This window comes from Oryctolagus cuniculus, chromosome 3, assembly GCF_964237555.1.
Source record: "Oryctolagus cuniculus chromosome 3, mOryCun1.1, whole genome shotgun sequence".
Classification (NCBI taxonomy): Eukaryota; Metazoa; Chordata; class Mammalia; order Lagomorpha; family Leporidae; genus Oryctolagus; species Oryctolagus cuniculus.
Window position 1 is genome coordinate 74,950,718 of NC_091434.1, and position 21,392 is coordinate 74,972,109.

The following is a 21,392-nucleotide window of genomic DNA, read 5'->3' on the forward strand; positions in this document are numbered from 1 at the left end:
AGAATATGTAACACTCATTAAGAATCACACATAAAATGAATATTATGTAATAGTAATACTTTAATAACATTACTTTAAAGGCTATATTTGTACATTTGTGTAATGTTGATAAATATTTAAATGTACATTGTAGTCAATACTGACCAGATTTTTTTATTTTTGGTTGTTGTTTCTTGCTCTTGTTTTCTCTATTTTGTTCTATTAGTTGCGGATTTTCAAGTTGGGAAAATATTGGCCAACTTTTGAGAAGCTGATGCTGACTCTTAGTAATTCACTGGACGACCTGAAGGAAGTGATCCTGCTGCTGTTCACGTTCGTTTTCTTTTCTTCTGTGTTTGGCATGAAGTTGTTTGGTAGCAGTTACAGGACCTTTGTCTGCCGCATCGACGAAGACTGCCGACTCCCGCGCTGGCACATGTCCGACTTCTTCCACTCCTTCATGAATGTGTTCCGGATTCTCTGTGGAGAGTGGATAGAAACCCTATGGGACTGCATGGAAGTAGCAGGCCAACCTCAGTGTATTTTGTTTTACATGATGGTTATTTTAATCGGAAACTTACTGGTAAGTAGTCCATGCTTTATTTTTCTTTGGGAAATCTTGTATAATGCAGTCTGGTATTTTCATGATGAGAATTAATGAGAATCCAGTTATCCATAACTAAGTTTTCCAGTAAGTTGACTCCTTTCCATATGTGATTGTCAGTGGAAATATACTTGGTCCAATCTGAGATTTGCTAGAAATGTAAAAATGACACTGCATTTATAGTTGGACCTGAAAATAAATGTAAAAATTTCAGAAATAATTTTATCATTGAATATATTTTAAAATATTTATATTTAACTATATACATTTAGTAAAATTTGGCACATTAGTAAAATTAATTTTACCTATTTTTATATGATTTTAATGTGACTATTGGAAAATTTTAAATTGTGTATTTGACTTGTATAATATGTCTACCGGAAAGCGCTGTTTGCATTGAAATCACACAGAGATGGCTAGAAATGCAGACATTCAGACACCATCCCAGAGCTAAGGAAGCATAATCTTCATTGTAACAGCATTCTCAGGTAATTGTGTGCACATTAAATTTTAAGAAGCACTTAAATGTAACACTGGCTGTCAAAATAGCCTGCACACCAGAATTACCTGGGGATTTAGTTAAAGCATGCCTTGGATCCATTCCCAGAGATTCTAATTTTGTTGTTATGGCCTGGTCATCAGGATTTTTAAAAACCTCAGTTGATTAAATTGTACAGCCAAGATTGAAAAACACTGGTCTGTTTTTATGCATTTACCAAGACAGAAAGCTTTCACTTCTAAATTTCCTAATAATCAAAGTGGTGTTACATGAACTGAGTAAGTAGCTTTTACTGCTTCTGAGAAAAAGGTATGGTTTATAAAAGAAAATGGTTCTTACAGGAAGATTCGATATTTGCCTTTTACTCATATGTCATAAATATCAAGTACATTTTATAAGAGACTGAAAGAAAAAAAATAAAAGTTAGACTCAGTTTTGTTTGTGCCCTTCCTCAGTTCCTATTTCAACTTGGGAAAAATTCTTGTCATGTACTTTACCATATTGGCATTCTGTTAATTGTTGATATAATTGTCTATCTTGGTATTAGATCCCATGACAGAAGAGACCATTACTCTTCTTTTATCATAAAGCCTGGAACACTATCCAACATGTGAAACTGTTTCAGTACTTCCTGCCTTTTGTAGCTAGCAATACATGTTCAACTCCTAGTGACAAAGCACAGTCAAGAGTGAGCATATATGTTAGCCTACATAAGACAAAACAGAGAACAATCTTAATTGTAGTCGTAGAGTGGCACAGGTATTCCAATACGATCATTAGAGACAGGTTTCTATATATCTCAGTTCCATCTCTGTATTCCTCTCTACCTGGTATCTTCTGTGTTATCAAGATGACTATTTCACTTTATAGTCTTGCATCTTCAAATCATCTCATGTCTAATAGAAGAGAGAATTTCTTTCCTAGAAACCACAGCAAACTTTCCTGTTATCTCAGTGGTTCTGAATCACCTGCCCGTTTCTGAAATAATCTTTACTGCACAGAGTGTGGGATACATTTATTATTTTAAGCCACTCCTCAAAGCTCTCCTTTGGAGCTAGAGATGGCATCAGTCCAAACCCAAACGATGAATAACAATAGAATAAAGGTAGCTTCTCAAATGGACTACAAGTTTCTGTCTCAAATGAACTGCAGGTTTCTGTCTCCTAAAGGAAGATCTATGGATTTTGAGGAAATCAGCAACATCACACACACACACACACACACACAGAGTTCAAGAGCAATGAAGAATATTGAGACATGTTATATATTCTTAATGTACTATACTTAAAATATATGCTAATATTATATATTTTATATAAAATGTTGAAGCATTTCTCTTTCCTTACTTCTGAAGTCCATTCTATTTGTAAATTTTTTATTGCTACTGATCAGAAAGTTCAAGTGCAGGGAGAATTTCAGGATAAAATGGAATTACATGAAACTCCATTTCCAATTGATTGGCCATCATACTTCTTGGTCTACTAAATCTTTTCAACTTTATTCCATTAAGAGTCATCCAGCTGTGGCACACCATGATAATAATGTTTTTGTCTTATAATATAATAAGATCTCAACAGTGATTCTGATCTTAAAATGGAAACACTTAAAAATCTTATACAAAATCAGATACTTAAGTAACTTTTCATAAAATCCTGTCATGTTGAGTTGTAGGAAAGGAAGAGTTCAGATCCAAGCATAGTTTCACATTCCAGTTATAGTAATTAAATGATTTTGGGCATATAACACAGAACCTTTAAATTTGACTACATTTATAGGAAATGAACATAATATTACGTGCCTTATAGGATTGTCATAATTTAAATAAGATCATCTAGCACCTTATAAATCATACATATTTGTTTTAATTTATATTTTAGAAAAATTAAGGTCCACATTTATAGATTTTTGTTAATTATTTAATATTACCTAGAAGTTTTATTTTTTAAAGGATCGATTTTCTTCCATGAGTTTTACCTACAACTGACATGGTGGCCACTGTGTTTTGGTGTCTGGTTATAGTTATATAAACAAAATAATAATGGATAGAAAAATAAAAAGAAAAAATATATAAAACATAAAATTCAGTTACTTTTGAAAGTAAAAATTGATCATAAATTTGTATTCTATGTAGATTTATATTTTCTCAAATTCAGTATATTTATATTTAATTAGAACAGAATTAAAACAAAAAATAACTCTGTTCATGTTAAATACTTTAATACAAGTTTATTTCCTGATTCCTAATCAGAAAATCAATACTTAGATAAATCATGACCTTCCTTTCTGTTTCTTTTCGATCTATTTTGGAATGAAGGGTCAATTCTCATTCAATAAGTGGATCTCTTTGAGGTGGCTAAAAACCAATTTCAAGGGAAACATTTAAGTGTCTTGTTTTGGATGCATTTCTTCACTTTTCCTCTCTTAACAGAAAGCAATACATTCATGTTTTAAATCTAGTTATATTGCTGTGGGCAGAGGAAAGTTACTCTTGATCCCTACCTTTTCCCTTCCCTTTATTAATACTCCATTTACAGCTCATAAATCATTCCTAGCTTGGGCCCTTTACACACTCTATTTTGACTTTGATTTCCTTAAGAGACTATACTGTTTTTAAAAATTCAAAGCATATATGAACAAATTGGTGGAGTTCTGCAGTGTTATGAAGTTATTTCCGTTCACCACAATTTTATGGCATTTTGAACTTTTAGAATGAACTTCCTTTTCAGCCATATAAAATATCCACTGTATATGCATATGCATGTTTAAATGTGAGTTTACAATATAATAAATCTTGTATTATATTCACTTAAAATATACTGGCATATTTCTCATTAAGAGAAAAACCTGGTTACTAATCACATGAAGCTTATAGTCATGAAACACTTACCTAATGCCCTTTCTTTAGTTTGTACTTTGTCTAATACTTGGCCAAAAGAGGAAAAAGAAACAACTATACATAAGAGACCTACCGTTCTAACAATGATACAAATGCTCACAGTGTGGCCTCTAAGAGAATGGTAGAGCCTGTGTTTGAGATTCGCACTTCTTCACATGGATCCAAAATTTTGAAAGAAATTTTTAAAAAATGAGTATTTAGATTTCTTCCCATGGGGCCGGCTCCCAGGAATGATTTTTCTATCACTCATGTTTTTTTTCTATTACCAAATTTATTAAAACAGAGAATCAGCTAATCTACTTGACACCTCTTCCCTTGCCTACATGCTTGGCTATTTCAATAACTACTAGATATAGCTTCAGCACCATGGAGAACTCTTTACCCCTAAGAAGCCTGATTGGGTTGCAAATCCTACTGTGCTACTGGAGTAAAGTGAAGTCAGCCACCTGGCATCCCACCTAATTTGCTCCCCTTGTGTGAGACAGGCTGGCACAGTGATAAAATAAGCTGTGGAATAAGACAAACTTGAATCTAATTGGTGTGACCTTTGATAAGCCTTGCTCTTCATTTATAGAATAGAAAAAAGATCATATTGCATAAGTCACTGGGGCTTAAGATGACTGCTGGCTATGCAAGCCTCCAGCATTCTCCTTACAAATTAGATTAGTTAGATCTCAATAGCATTGCAGATCATGTGCTCTGTTTTCAAATATCTGGTAAGCTTTTTAAAAAGGCATTTTAAAAATTTTAAGGGGAAAATGGCATTCATTTAGTCTCATTTTACTTCCTCTTAGATACTTTACCTGTTTCTGGCATTGGTGAGCTCATTTAGTTCATACAATGCTGCAAAAACTGAAGAGAACAATGAAACAAAAAATCTCCAACTTGCAATGGCAAGGATAAAGAAGGGAATAAACTATATGCTACTTAAAATATTATGCAAAAAACAAAGTGCTCCAAGGGAGACAATGAACCAAGTGAATGACATGTATGTTAAAGAGAATATGTCTGACCATACTCTTTCTGAACTGAGCAACACTCAAGATTTCCTCAAGGATAAGGAAAAAAGTATTGGCACTGAGAAAAACACCATGACTGAAAATGAGAATCTGTCACTTATGCCCAGTCCTAGTGTCTCAGAAACAGTGCCAATTGCCTCAGGAGAATCTGATATAGAAAATCTGGATAACAAGGAGATTCAGAGCAAGTCAGGTGATGGAGACAGCAAAGAGGTAAGATCTTTTAATAAATTTATTTGTTGTTGATTTATATTCTTGTTTAGAAATAAGTAAATCAGTGGTGAAGTTGGTCAGATGATCCATTAAACCTAACTCTACTACTTCCAGCTGCTGGCTTTAGGCCAATGATAAAATTAAGATGTCTGAGATTCTGTTTTCTCACCTGTAAATGAACATAAAAAGTGTGCTATATATTTTGTGGAGTAGATAGAAGGATTATGAAAAAATAGTTCAGTATTACATAGGAAAATACCAAGTAGATAGTAAACATTTAGGAAATATATAATACAAGTGTGAGGTCTCAGAAATTAATAAACTGTTAATTTGGGATTATGAAAAGCACATTGAAGGAACCAAAGTTAAAATCAGTGGGTATGAATGGAGAAATCGCTAAACATCTCTGGACTTGTTGATCTTTAAAATGATTTAAAGTTTATATTAGAAGAACGCCAAGAAGGAAGATGAGAAGGAAAGCTGAAGAAGTGGGGAGGGGGGAATATGTTCTTAAAATTGTATCTACAAAACACATTGAATCTATTAAAAAGCAATTAATAAAAATTAAAGTAAAATTTTTGTAATGCTATTTTAGGTTAAATTATTTTAAAATAATTTTCTAAAAACTTCAATTCACATTAATATATATGTATTTTTATATCAGTCATGGAATTGGCCTAAGTTCCTTTAAACATGATACCATTCTTTCTATACCAAATTCTTTTACTTCTGAAAATGTAATAAGCTTTCTTTACAGCAAGAAAACAGTATTTTAATCACATTTTTGATGGCACATTACCTTTCAGAAACTGAAGCAGTCCAGCTCATCTGAATGCAGTACAGTGGACATTGCTATCTCTGAGGAAGAAGATATGGTCTATGAACATGAAAAGCCAAAGCATCTGAAAAATGGTAAGAAAAATTTCTTTAATAATTTTGTTGAAATTAGACAAAATTTTTCTTAACCTAAATAATAATTTTAAATTTCTTTTAATGTTAGAGAGTTTATTAGTTTGGCTACAGAATACACACACACAGGCACCCAACTACATCCTCATAGTTAAAACAAATGTCAACAAACACTGAGAAAAGAGAGAAAGGGCCTGCTTGTAAATAGTCTTTTACTGTGATAAAAAACAGTTGGCTGTGGAATCAGATATGTTGACTTGAACCCCCAGTATACCACTAAATTTCCTCTCTGATTCAGTTTCCCACTCCAAGATATGAGGATAAAACATATAATATTGTCAAAAAATTAAATTAGTGTATTTGTACATATGTGTGCAAATTGTGTGTGTGTGTGTAATCTTGAAAGAGAATCTGACCAAAAAAGAATAACCACAAATAATACCATTAATATCATCAAACATCATTAAATTTTTTTTTTTGACAGGCAGAGTGGACAGTGAGAGAGAGAGACAGAGAGAAAGGTCTTCCTTTGCTGTTGGTTCACCCTCCAATGGCCGCTGCGGCCGGTGCGCTGCAGCCGGCGCAACGCGCTGATCCGATGGCAGGAGCCAGGAGCCAGGTGCTTTTCCTGGTCTCCCATGGGGTGCAGGGCCCAAGCACCTGGGCCATCCTACACTGCACTCCCTGGCCACAGCAGAGAGCAGGCCTGGAAGAGGGGCAACCAGGACAGAATCTGCGCCCCAACCGGGACTAGAACCCAGTGTGCCAGCTCCGCAAGGCGGAGGATTAGCCTAGTGAGCCGCGGCGCCGGCCCATTAAATTATTTATAGACATTTTGATCAATGTAGTTAATGCAGAAAAGAGCTGTTAATAGTGTTGTCTCAGTGTAATATTCTGGGTAACATTAATTCTAAAATGTGCTTTTCCATTCTATAAGTAATATTGGGTAAAATTGTATACATATTGTTCATATTTAATTTACAACAAGATTTAAGAGTAAAACAGAAAATCAATATTGTTAAGTTAGGTGTGTGTGTGTGTGTGTCTAGAAGGGAAATAAAGTATATTTAGACATAGTGAAATAGGATGAATATTTATAATATTCATATGAAAATATCCAATAATGTTCATAGGAAGACAATTTGTGACAGTGACACATTTATATATTTCATATGAATATTAAGAAATGTATATAATGCAGTCAGTTATCTGGTATTACATATAGATATGTAACACACACCTCTCTGATTTATAATTTAAGTTAGTTTCTTGGTAAGATGAAAAAATTACTACAGGTTTGGTCACTTGAAATCATGAAAAAGATATCAAAATGATAATTGCTGAGTACTCAAATTCCATTCTTCAAAATAAGAATCTTTGTTGCTTGAATTCCAGGAATTGCATCCTCTGAGACAGGGGAAGAAACATGTTTACATTTTTCAGACTAGAGTTGCAATATTTGACAGTAGGCAAAAGTCTAAACTGAAATGTTTTGACTTCTGACTCCAACCACTTCCATTTCCTTTAATATTATTAACCTGTTAGTCATGCTCTTCTCAAGCCTTGAGTTATCTTTTGCTGATCTTGACCAGAGGTAGAGTTCAGCGCATACACAAAGTATTTTACAATCCTGGTTACCTCCTCCAATAGTTTCAATCAGAAGTCTCATTTCCTTGCCACCCAAGAACTGAAATCAAAGAATCCAGTTGGTTTAATCAACATATTGTCTTTTAACATCTTATGAATGTTTTTAAGTGGGAATGTTTGATTTGCTGAAGTGAATCTTCTTGCTTAATTTTCAGGCATTGTACCAAAATATAACATACAGAAGATGTTGTGTTGGTGTTTATTTTTGTAGGGATGGAGGATAAGTTTCATTCTCAAAATATTCTTCAGAGGAGTTGATGTTCCAAGCCTTTGAATAATTTATTTCTTTCTGCAACTACCAAACTCATGTTTTCCTCCTTGGTGATTGCAATGATCACTGTAGCAGAAGTAAAAATCAATCAAATATTTGGAAATCAGAGACTACTTACGTCAGCATCTGTAAATAACTGAGGAAGCATATGCTGGCAAGTTTAAGACATTTACTTTTTAGTGAGTTTTCTAGATTTTTGCTCTTATCAGTTCTATTTTTGTCAGGTTGTAGACGGAGATCTTCACCTGGTCAAATCAGTAGACTATCTAGGAGAGGAAAAATCTGGCAGAACATAAGGAAAACTTGCTGCAAGATAGTTGAAAACAGTTGGTTCAAGTGTTTCATTGGACTTGTCACTTTATTCAGCACAAGTGCTCTGGTAAGTGAGCAGTCAGGGTGAGTGACCCTGTCCCCGGGATAAATATATGATAATTCTCTTAATTCAGAAAAGTCACCATGCTAGATTATTACTTTCCCCAGAAGACTTGGTAAACTGAAAAATTTTGTATTCTGGGATTTTCATTTTAGGAAGTATATGTCACTTGTTCTTGGAAAGTCTGTGCATCAGTGTTGAATTTAATAAATTTAATTCTGCCATTAAACACTAGCATCAAAATGTTAAGTAAATAATATGACTTCAAAATATATGCTCTACTGTGGTAAAATGGACCAAAAGTAGAAACCTGATTCTAGTTGCTTTTAATGAAGTTTTTTGTGAAAGAGTTTTATAGCTTGTACAACCAAAATTCTGCTGTGCTTTTCTAGTACTTTGGTACCCATTCAAAAAAAGAAAGAGAAGTATTATATGTATTTTAAGGATCTTTTAATTACAATTATACCTGTGAAATTATCCTACACATATTTGACTATATGTTAAAATTTTCTGAAATATTCATTGTTATATCAAAGATTTATGGGGAAAAAGGACCCACAAAATATGAGTGCTTAAATATGCTGTGGTACACAATGCCATCTCACTAGTCAAAGTGATCAGTTTCAATACATAATTGATCATAATGATAGGGTTAAGTGTCAAAGGGATCACATAAACAAGACTAGTGTCTGATAATGCTAGCTGATAGAATTAAAAAGAAGAGAACAATCCAACATGGGAAGTGAGATACACAGCAGAGTCATAGAATGGCAGATGTCCTAAACAGCACTCTGGCCTCAGAATCAGCCCTTAAGGCATTCGGATCCAGCTAAAACGCTCATGAGAGTATTTCAGGCATGGAAATCCAAAACACTGTCAAAAAAAAAAAAAAAAAAAAAAAAAAAAAACAACAAAAAACTAAATGAAAGATCTCTGTGAGTGAGATGCCAGCAGAAAGAACGGGCCATCAAAGAAGGAGGTACCTTTCTCTGAAGGGAGTAGAGAACTTTCACTTTGACTATGGCCTTGTATAAATAAGATCGGAGTTGGTGAACCCAAGAGGCTTCCATAGCCTTGGCAGCTCATAACAAGAACCTTGGGTGATTACTGACATCATAAATAAGAGTGTCAATTGTTAAATCACTACTCCCCATGTAGAATCTCTGTCCTTAATGCGTTGTACTATGTGAATTAATGCTATAACTAGTACTCAAATAGTAGTTTATACTTTGTGTTTCTGTGTGGGTGCAAACTGTTGAAATCTTTACTTAGTAAATACTAAGTAGATCTTCTGTATATAAAGATAATTGAAAATGAATCTTGATGAAGAATGGGTTGAGAGAGAGAGTGGGAGATGGGATGGCTGTGGGTGGGAAGGAGGTTATGGTTGGAAAAAGCTGCTATAATCCAAAAGTTGTACTTTGGAAATTTATATTTATTAAATAAAGTTAAAAAACAAACAAACAAATAAATAAATATTTTTAAAAAATATACTGTGGTACAGTCATCCAATGGAATATTATGCAGCTATTTTAAATAATACAGAAGCTGCCTGTTTGCTGGTTATTTCATGCTCTAAGATATAGTGATAATTGAGGAAAGAAGGGCATAGGACAGAGTATATGTCATGCTGTATTTAATATAAGAAAGGATGCAAATATAATGTAGATTTTCATTTGTTTGCATTTAACTAAGGAAAAGCAGAGAAGCATACGCAAGAACTAGTTAAGTGTGAGGTATACAGAGCAAAGAAAATCATGATTGGGAGTCATGGTTCAGAACCAGGCTTTGCACTGGGTGAGTTTTATATTAAACCCCTTATTGATACATGACATTTAAGACAAAAACTGAAGACTCTACATATCCTGAGTTTGCACAAAATGAGTATGCTGATGTTAATAGTCACTTAGATTCAGAAACAGAACATTATTCCTCACAACTAATTCTCCACTCCATATGGGTAGTCATGTGGACTTCTATTAACATAGATTAGTGTTATCCACTTTTGTACTTAAAACATAGATTCAAACAATATGTATGCTTGTTTTCTTCTGGCTTCTATTTTGTTACAGCATCCCACTCCTCACAATGATTCAGATCAAATGTCTCTGAAAGTCCTTTTGTTCCTGGTGTATGAAATCCAAATTTACAGAAGACAATCTAGCTTTAATTTTAGTGGAAGATATACAATGTCCTATAGCCATATTCTAGGGCCAAAGAACAAGTATGAAGCCTTGTTTAGTCTTTATAAGAAGAAGTCCTAGGATAAATGAATGCCATAGGTATGAGATGAAAAAATGGTAATTATTGATACTATCATTAAATCCAAGCAAAATGAAAAAGCCCTAGAGACTACAGTCTGTGACTTTTTTCATCAACTGCTTATTATGGATACAGTTTCATTCTTTCAAGGAGTTTTTAGGAATTCTGTGAACACTAACCCTGAGGGATTTTTTTTACCCACAGGCTTTTGAAGATATATATATTGATCAGAGAAAAACTATTAAAATATTATTAGAATATGCTGACATGATCTTCACTTACATATTCATTCTGGAAATGCTTCTAAAGTGGATTGCCTATGGTTTTAAAGCTTATTTCTCTAACAACTGGTACAAACTGGACTTCATGGTTGTTATTGTATGTATTTCAAATAAATATTTAGAATGCTATTTGATTTACTTTTCTTCTTTACTCTTAAATGTTTTGTTCACATTTGTTTTCAATTTCCTTCTGATGTACAATTTTCAATGACTAATATTCCACCTCTCTTTATTTAAAATGTTAAATATTGATCTTATTATAAAGTTTTAAAAGTTCAGCATTTTATATTTCATTGTACTAGTTACCTATGAACTTCCATATGATAGGTTTGTTACATGATGTCTAAAAATATTAGCAAACTAAAATCTTTTTCTTTTGACTTCAATTTTAAATCATATATCCAAAAATGCAGTTATAACCAGTGCTGTGCAGATCCACGCTATCAAAATTTCTCATTTGGATCCTGACAGTAGATTTCAAACTGATATCCCTGCTTCTCACACTGCACACCTTCACTGGGTTCTCCACCAAATCAGCAGAGTGACTATGAAATAGCAGTCAGCTCATGTCACTTCACTTCAGCTGGTCTTGAGAGTCAAAGACCCACAAGTCTCCACATGATCCAATGTTGTCTCTTACTATTCTTTCCTCGGGTCCCGGTCTGTTTATTGAACCACCAGCATGGCTCTTCATGAAGCTCCACAAACTAAACAAGATTACTTCCATTTCAGGGCCTTTCACTTACTCTTCTTTCCACCTGGAACTTCTGTTGACATTTATGTCTTTGATGAAATGAAACCTTTGGAGGTGGATTTTTCCTCACTGCCTTGTTTTTATACTGCAACCACACAATACTTCTTTTTTCCTTTCTCTGCTTTATTCATCTCTACAGTCCTTATTCGTATTAAATAATTTATTCATTCATTTTGTTTTTGTCTATGTTTTCTGACAAATCAATAAGTTCCATTAGTGCAGAATTTTTACTTCGTTTTCTTCCTTCCTTTATCCTCGTGCCTAGAACAAGTCCTGGCATATATGTTCTAATATTTTGTCGTTGATTGAGCAAAGGCTCCCTATTCTAAAAAATAGGATAACACTTCCACAATGTATAATTGACTTGCAGTAGCTGATCTCTGTATTGTAAACTAATTCCTGGAAATTAACCTCTACTCCAACCAAACCACACTGCCTGCAGCTCACCTTCCTGTTTCCTAGTGATTATTCTCCTATGTCCATATCCATCCACATTAGGACTATGGTGCCCTTACTTGAAGATCTGCTGTAAAATGATCTCTTTAATATAGGATGTTGACTTGAATATACAGAAAATAAAGATAAAATAAAAATTAATCTTATCTATATCACTTTGCTTAATTTTAATTAGCATTAATCTTAAGTGATTTCTGTAGATACATATGTACTTTTAAAAAATCACATTACTATATCATTATACATATTTGTGCCTTGAACTTTTGATTTAACAATATTCATATCCTTCTTGATGGTTTCCTTTTGAAATCCTATTTTGTATTTTGTCTTAGCCATGTTTGTATGTAGATACACATGTGAATATATTTACAAATTTTAATTATGTTAATGTATTCTATAACAGTACTGCTTTTGAAAAAATCATAAAATTGGTTTTAATTGATTTTAATCTAATTTCAAACTTAAAAATATAGATACTAGTCCTTGATGATACAGAAAATAAAATATATACATTTGTGTTTATCTCAATACTACATATTCCTTACTACCAGAATAATTTTTTGTTTTATCTTCCTTTTTTTTTTTTTTTTTTTTTTTTTTGGACAGGCAGAGTGGCCAGTGAGAGAGAGAGACAGAGAGAAAGGTCTTCCTTTGCCGTTGGTTCACCCTCCAATGGCCGCCACAGCTAGCGCGCTGCAGCCGGCGCACCACGCTGATCCAATGACGGGAGCCAGGTACTTATCCTGGTCTCCCATGGGGTGCAGGGCCCAAGTACTTGGGCCATCCTCCACTGCACTCCCTGGTCATAGCAGAGAGCTGGCCTGGAAGAGGGGCAACCGGGACAGAATCCGGTGCCCCGACTGGGACTAGAACCCGGAGTGCCGGCTCCGCAAGGCGGAGGATTAGCCTAGTGAGCCGCAGCACTGGCTTGTTTTATCTTCTTAAAGTGATTTTGACATAAAACTATTCTCTGATAACTTTGTGTAAGTTATTGTCAAGATGTTTTTATATGCATTAAAGTATTACACATATTTATTGATAGGTTTTGTGTATTTTTTTGGATAAATGCAGTTAATTTTACATGTTATTTTAATTAAGATGGTCTTATTAACTCTTTTTTATATATGTATAGGTGTTTTGTCTTAGTTTAATAGGCAAAACTCGAGAAGAGCTAAAACCACTTTGTTCTATTAAATTTCTACGGGCACTCAGAGTTCTATCTCAATTTGAAAGAATGAAGGTAAGATAAAAGTTTTTAACATAATCTATATTTTTTGTTAATAAACTTTGTTGTCTTCTCATTTGTACCTTTAAGAATATCAATACAATAAAAGTCTTATATTCTACTGCTTAAATATAGAAAATTTGTAGATTAGTTGTGCTTACTGAGATTTTAGGTCCATATTGCTAAGATATAAAAACACATAAAATAAGAAAAAAGAAAATATTATTAGAGAAATTTTAATTGAAAAAAAATAATATCTTTATGGAGGAGGCATTTAACATGGTGGTTAAGATGTCTACACTCCATATCGGAGCCCTTGAGTTTGTTTCCTGGCTCTGGCTCCTGATTCCAGCTTCATGCAAATGCGGATCCTGGGAGGCAGCAGTGATGGCTCAGTGATTAGGTTCCTGCCACTGCTGTGGGAGACTTAGATTGCCTTCCTGGCTCCACACTTTGACTTCAGCCCTGTCCCATCCATTTGGGTCACTTGAGCCATGAACCAGCAGGTGAAGCACATCTCTCTCTCTTGTTCTGTCTCTCAAATAAAAAAGTTCTGAATTTTTTAAAATAATATAATATTTTTAGATAATGTCACATAAAATGATACATATTTAACCCACATAGATATGTGTGATTTTTTTTCTCAATTTTAAAAAAATGTCAGAAAATGAAGCTATGATGTTAGCTAACTTTTTAAAATTCTAAGAACATGTATACACAAAGTAGTTATTTACTGAATTAAAGAAAAAGTTTTGATTTCAAAATAAATTTACATTTTTTAAAGTCATATAGTACAAACCATAAATTCTTACAAGTCCTGTGTTATGGAATGTTGACCACTGGGAAGAAAATTGTTAGACTGAACCATTTAGAATGGCTTCACTGATTCTGCAATTCTCAGCTTATCCTTCCTACAAGTAGACTCCTCAAGCCAGTTCTAGGTCCATTCTGTCTTTTTTTTATGAGTTTTCTAGATTATTGCATATGCACATATCAGTTGAATATTTCTGACTCAATATAAGAAATGAATAAAAATGTTAAATCAGTGAAATAATTATTTATTCTGGTACTTGTAATAATCCTCCCTGTTACCATTAACTTGTACATTGTGAGTGTATCTCGAGTTTTAATGTACATTTTTTATTGAAATGAATTTCTATTTAGATCATCACAATACTGCCATGTGGGCTATTTTATGTATGGCCCTTTTAATTTTTTCAGTAGAAAATTGCATTGATTGTTATTTTTAATTTGACTGGAAATGTCATACGTGTATTTTTTTATATGCCAGGTGGTTGTGAGAGCTTTGATAAAAACTACTTTACCAAGTTTGAATGTGTTTCTGGTCTGCCTTATGATCTGGCTGATTTTTAGTATCATGGGAGTGCACTTATTTGCTGGGAAATTCTATGAATGCATTGATCCAACAAGTGGAGAAAGGTTTTATGTATCTGAAGTCATGAATAAGACTCAGTGTGAAAGTCTTGTTTTTAATGACTCCATGCCATGGGAAAATGCAAAACTAAACTTTGATAATATTGGAAATGGTTTCCTTTCTCTGCTTCAAGTAGTAAGTATACTATTGACGTTTTATTAATTATATATTCATCTGTATTATAGGTTGAATACAAAGGACTAACTGCAGATGATTAAAAAATTTGGTTATAAAATATTTTAGCAATTATTAGTCAATAAGTGTTACAGGAAATACTATACTAGATTCCTCCAGAGACATAAAAGTGAAATATACTTCTGCCCGTTGGAGAAGGAAGTAGAGAGGAAGGTAGGATTGACAGAGAAAATAGCAGTTACTGACCAAACCTATTTGTGCAATCAATGACCAAGTAATAGAGTCATAATTCTTTGATCCACTCTGGGTCACTACCTTTTTTTCTGTTTATTGCCTTGAGGAAAGACTACTCAGTGAGCCAATATTTGCCAAATGTAAAGAGTTGGACTATTTCTCTCTTTTCTATCCCCCAGAAAAGCACATGTACACCAATTCCAAGTAGCTGTGACACTTGGCAGCATGAGTTCATTTACCATTTATTTATGTATTGCCCTATTGTATACCATCTTAAAATATTATTAAACATTAACTAAACTAAGCATTTAGAATAACTAAGAAGCAATCTGATAATGAATATGTCAAAGATCTTTTTTGCATTGTATATAAAGTAGGTTAAGATTTACTATCATGTTCCAGTATATTAATAACAAATTGAGTTTTACTTTTCATTTACCATAAAGCACAGATCTCCATAGGAATTAAATCCATCTCATTTTTTGCAGGCAACATTTAATGGATGGATCACTATTATGAATTCAGCGATTGATGCTGTTGCTGTAAGTACAATATAATCTCAAACTATTTTTACATTTCAAGCAAAGTCAGTTTTGCAACTTAAGCACAAGAAAAAAATAATACTCAATTTTAGGTTGGGTATTTAATGGACAATGAAATGTTCATAGGGCTGTATACAGTGACTGAAATACATAGGACCAAATAAATGATTAATAGAACTTGTATTAATGATTCAATGATTCAGTCGATGAACAATGTATAAGAGTAAAATTGACATCTTATGATTTGATTATTGCTTAAAATTCTTATCGATAATCCTGTGGAACAGTGATCTTACTACTTTTTACTAGTTCAACACTGTGTTTGTGGAGCATTAAGCATGGTATTATAAAGCAATTTGAAAGAACATTATCGTAAAAATTAAAAGAATAAAAAAGGAGGAAGGAGGGAGGGAGGAAAGATGGGACGGAGGACGTATTTTTTAAGTACTTATAATTATATCTGTGATAGACATGAAATCTATTCTATTTATATTAATAACAAATTAAAAACCCAGATAAACAAAACTAAAATCCTTTAATCAAAAACAAAGAAAACATTATCTCAAATAGCATTGTTGAAGTTTTCTTCTCAAATTTTTTATAACTCTGTGTTTTAAAAAGTCAGTATCAATACTTTGCTAATTTTTAAATTAACTTTTAGATAAATATGCAGCCTACTTTTGAATACAACCTCTACATGTATTTTTATTTCATCATCTTTATTATCTTTGGATTATTTCTCCCTCTGAGTATGCTGATCAGTGTGATTATTGCGAATTTCAACAAGCATAAAATAAAGATAAGTATAAATATTTTTTGTTCATCGATGTTTGAGAAACACATTCATAAAACACTCTGCTTCAAATAATTGGTTTTGGATTTAACATTAATATAAATTTTATTTTTTTTTACTTAGAAAAATAATTAGTGTTCTTGCTCACTGTTGAACATTGCTATAGTGTTCATCTTTCTATTACTTTCAATACTTAAAGTATTACAGACAATTTTCAGAGATAAAAATTGTATGTGTTTTTATATATGTGTGTTGTAGATAATGTGTTGAAAATAGGTAATTTTTCATGAATCTAGATAAATATATGAAGTTTAAAAAGTCTTTTACTGTCTGTTATATGCAAAGTCTTTGAATCTTAATCAGCATGAACATCTTCTAAGTTAGAATATCTCTTTCTGCTAGAAGTACAGAGAGTTGTAAAACCTCATTCAGAAAACAGCCTATGTTTAGTGTCATTTCTGCAGAGAGACCTTAAGGGTCTCCACAAATTCAAAGGCTTCCAAAGACATCTGTGCTCACAGTATGTCCTTCTAAGGCACCGACTACAAAATACAGGAAAGCCTTCCAAAAAAGCCAAAGAAAGAATAGCTTAATTTTGAAATTCCATCTTCAGTCATGCATCAAATATTAGTTCTGTGCAAAAGCTTGTATAGTGCTCTGAGTCTCCACTGTTGAGGTGAGGGCACACAATTCAGTGATAAAACATGGTTTTGATTAGATACTTCAGCTTCCTAGGAACCCAAAGGTGTAAAATCCAGAATTGGATTTTGAGCTTCACTTGCTGATTCCTGTTGATTTTTTATGACTTTTTTTTTCAAACTTTTATTTAATGAATATAAATTTCCAAAGTACAGCTTATGGATTATAATGGCTTCCCCCCCATAACGTCCCTCCCACCCGCAACCCTCCCCTTTCCCACTCCCTCTCCCCTTCCATTCACATCAAGATTCATTTTCGATTCTCTTTATATACAGAAGATCAGTTTAGCATACATTAAGTAAAGATTTCAACAGTTTGCTGCCACACAGAAACATAAAGTGAAAAATACTGTTTGAGTACTAGTTATAGCATTAAATCTCAATGTACAGCACACTAAGGACAAAGATCCTACATGAGGAGTAAGTGCACAGTGACTCCTGGACTCCTGTTGTTGACTTAACAAATTGACACTCTTGTTTATGGCATCAGTAATCACCCTAGGCTCTTGTCATGAGCTACCAAGGCTATGGAAGCCCCCTGAGTTCACTGACTCTGATCATATTTAGACAAGGCCATGGTCAAAGTGGAAGTTCTCTCCTCCCTTCAGAGAAAGGTACCTCCTTCTTTGATGACCCATTCTTTCCACTGGGATCTCACTCGCAGAGATCTTTCATTTAGTTCCCTCCCCCCCCCCCCAGAGTGTTTTGGCTTTCCATGCCTGAAATAGTCTCATGGGCTTTTCAGCCAGATCCGCATGCCTTAAGGGCTGATTCTGAGGCCAGAGTGCTGTTTAGGACATCTGCCATTCTATGGGTCTGCTGTGTATCTCACTTCCCATGTTGGATCATTCTCTCCCTTTTTTATTCTATCAGCTAGTATTTGTAGACAGTATTCTTGTTTATGTGATCCCTTTGGTTCTTAGTCCTATCATTATGATCAATTGTGAACAGAAATTGATCACTGGGACTAGTGAGATGGCATTGGTACATGCCACCTTGATGGGATTGAATTGGAATCCCCTGGTATGTTTCTAACTCTACCATTTGAAGTAAGTCAGCTTGAGCATGTCCCGAATTGCACATCTCTTCCCTCTCTTATTCTCACTCTTATATTTAACAGCGATCACTTTTCAGTTAAGTTTCAGTACTTAAGAAGAATTGTGTATTGATTACAGTATTCAACCAAAAGAATTAAGTAGAACAAACAAAAAAAATACTAAGAGGGATAACATATCAAGTTGCTTATCAACAGTCAGGGTGAGGGCTGATCAAGTCACCATTTCTCATAGTGTTCATTTCACTTTAACAGGTTTCCTTTTTGGTGCTCAGTTAGTTGTCACCTATCAAGGAGAACAAGTGGTATTTGTCCCTTTGGGACTGGCTTATTACACAGCATAATGATTTTTTTTTAAATTTTTTGACAGGCAGAGTGGCCAGTGAGAGAGACAGAGAGAAAGGTCTTCCTTTTGCCGTTGGTTCACCCTCCAATGGCCGCCACGGCCGGCGGGCAGCAGCCAGCGCACCACGCTGATCCGATGGCAGGAGCCAGGTACTTATCCTGGTCTCCCATGGGGTGCAGGGCCCAAGTACTTGGGCCATCCTCCACTGCACTCCCTGGCCACAGCAGAGAGCTGGCCTGGAAGAGGGGCAACTGGGACAGAATCCGGTGCCCCGACCGGGACTAGAACCCGGTGTGCCGGCGCTGCAAGGCGTAGGATTAGCCTAGTGAGCCGCAGCACCGGCCGATTCCTGTTGATTTTAAGTGACTGCATGCTGACAAATGATGGCAGTAGCAATACATTTGTTTACAGATTTAATTTATCTATTTTAAAGTCGGTGTTACAGAGAAAGAGAGGCAGAGTGAGAGTGAGAGTGAGAGAGAGAGAGAATCTTTCATTTGCTGCTTCACTCCCCAAATGGCTGCTACAGCCAGGGATGGTTCAGGCTGAAGCTAGGAGTGAGGACTTTATCTGGGTCTCCCATGTGGGTGCAGAGAAATCATCTTCTGCTGATTTCCCCAGGTGCATTACTAGGGAACTGGATCAGAAATGGAGAAGCCGGGACTCGAACTGGTACCATATAGGATGCCTGTATCATGGGCAGCAACTTTATCTGCTATGCCACAGCATCAGGACCAGCAGCACTTTTTTTCTTTAAAGATTTTATTTATTTATTTGAGAGGTAGAGTTACAGACAGTGAGAGGAAGAGACAGAGAGAAAGGTCTTCCTTCCTTTGATTCACTCCCCAGATGGCTGCACCGGCTGGAGCTGCACCGATCCAAAGCCAGGAGCCAGGAGCTTCTTCCTGGTCTCCCATGCGGGTGCAGGGGACCAAGGATTTGGGCCATCTTCTACTGCTTTCCCAGGCCATAGCAGACAGCTGGGATTGGAAGAGAAGCAGCCGGGACTAGAACTGGTGCCCATATGGAATGCTGGTGCCACAGGCAGAGGATTAACCTACTGTGCCATGGCACTGGCCCCCTACAGCACTTTTAAATTTCTAGATTAACATGACATTGTGCATAATATGTATTGTGTATAAGAGGCTGAAATCATCACTGGAATTCTAAAAATGAATCAGCCCTAGAAGGTGCTACAAAGAAGCAAGCACATGATGCTTTTGAAACAATGGCAAATAAAAAATATTATGATAGCATTTTGAATATAAGGTAATGCATGAAATATAAAATACAGATATGACAAATTATATGCATCCATATTCATTAGAAGGTACAAACTCACTTTCTCTGTTGCTTAGTAAACATTTTCTGATATCCTCTGCTATTTTCTGATCTCTCTCTTTAGCAAGAGAGAGGCTTTATTAGACTGAAATGTGAAAATAGGGTTGATTATCCACAGAGCCTTGCACTAAAAGCTTACTGGATATTACCTATAACTAGTACATATTCTACATGTGTTCCATATGGATTTTTGTGCAGAAGTCAGTCATATTGAAACATGATTTAGTCCAGTGCAGCTAAGCTATTTTAAAGAATTAGATCTGTAATTTCAAATTTTCTAAAATGTATATCAGTATTAAGGAAAATTTGGATTAAATAAAATTTTAATATCTTTCTTTCATTTCTCTACCAGGGAGGTTCAAATATCTTTATAACAGCAAAGCAAAAGAAACAATACCGTGAGTTAAAGAAACTGATGTATGACAACTCTCAAAGACCGGTACCACGTCCAGGAGTAAGAAAGCATCAAGATAATTTTGAAGTTTACATATTATTTATATGTTGTCTTTTATAAATGAAAGTGTTTTTGAAATTCTTTAAAAATGCTTGGATTGTTGGGGGGTAGACAGCCCTTGCTGCAGCAGTTAGGTTGCTCCTTGGGATGCCTGCAGCCTGTATCAGAATGCATGGTTCAAGTCCAGGGTCCTCCACTTCTCATCCAACTTATTCCTAATGTCTTCATCCTGGGAGTCAGCAAATGATGTCCCTGCCAGCTTTGGCCTGGTCTAGCCTTTGGTGTTGCTTGCGCGTCAGCAGATGGAAGATCTTTCTCTGTCTCTCTACCTTTTAAATAAAATGAAAATATATTTTAAAAATTAGCGAATGTTTTTGATAAAATTTATAAACTATGTTCCTTGACAGAGTTTTTAATGGTCATTTTTTTGTTTCTTTAAACTATATCCTACAATTATAGTTTAGTAAAATATTGGGCACTTAACTCTATTCAATCTGGAATGGAAGTTGTAGAATCAAAAACTGTGTGTGTATACATATTCTATTAAGACAATTACACATGTCTTCTTTACCCACAGAACAAGTTCCAAGGATTAATTTTTGACTTGGTAACAAGTCGAGTTTTTAACGTCGTCATCATAGTTCTTATCTGTTCCCAAGTAATTACCTTCATGATACAAAGTGATGAACAAAGTCCACAAGTGGAGCGTGCTGTCTACTGGATTAGCTCAGTCTTTGTTATGCTGTATACTTTGGAATGTCTACTGAAGCTCGTCTCTTTCCTTTGTTACTATTTCACCATTGTGTGGAACATTTTTGATTTTATGGTGGTCATTTTCTCCATTACAGGTAAGATGTTGTTTAGTCAAGCTTTCACTTGTTGATATGGGCAAATTCTTTTAGGGAATGCTTTTCAAGATACATCTCTTAAGAAGCAAGACAGTCACTTAAGAAATGGTTCATAAGAAAGCCT

The 21,392-nt window shown here is 34.6% G+C and overlaps 1 protein-coding gene across 3 annotated transcripts in view; it reads left to right on the plus strand.

The window, feature by feature from the left end:
• Positions 1-21,392, plus strand: part of SCN7A (sodium voltage-gated channel alpha subunit 7) — a 97,418-nt gene that overhangs the window by 70,458 nt on the left and 5,568 nt on the right. For all 3 annotated transcript variants that reach the window (XM_070070735.1, XM_070070734.1, XM_070070736.1), the window contains 11 exons: positions 206-562; positions 4,773-5,210; positions 6,017-6,122; positions 8,262-8,416; positions 10,877-11,050; positions 13,296-13,403; positions 14,680-14,958; positions 15,681-15,734; positions 16,396-16,533; positions 20,316-20,420; positions 20,998-21,268. In XM_070070735.1, the coding sequence (XP_069926836.1) occupies positions 206-562; positions 4,773-5,210; positions 6,017-6,122; positions 8,262-8,416; positions 10,877-11,050; positions 13,296-13,403; positions 14,680-14,958; positions 15,681-15,734; positions 16,396-16,533; positions 20,316-20,420; positions 20,998-21,268 (2,185 nt within the window). The remainder of the gene's footprint in view (positions 1-205; positions 563-4,772; positions 5,211-6,016; positions 6,123-8,261; positions 8,417-10,876; positions 11,051-13,295; positions 13,404-14,679; positions 14,959-15,680; positions 15,735-16,395; positions 16,534-20,315; positions 20,421-20,997; positions 21,269-21,392) is intronic.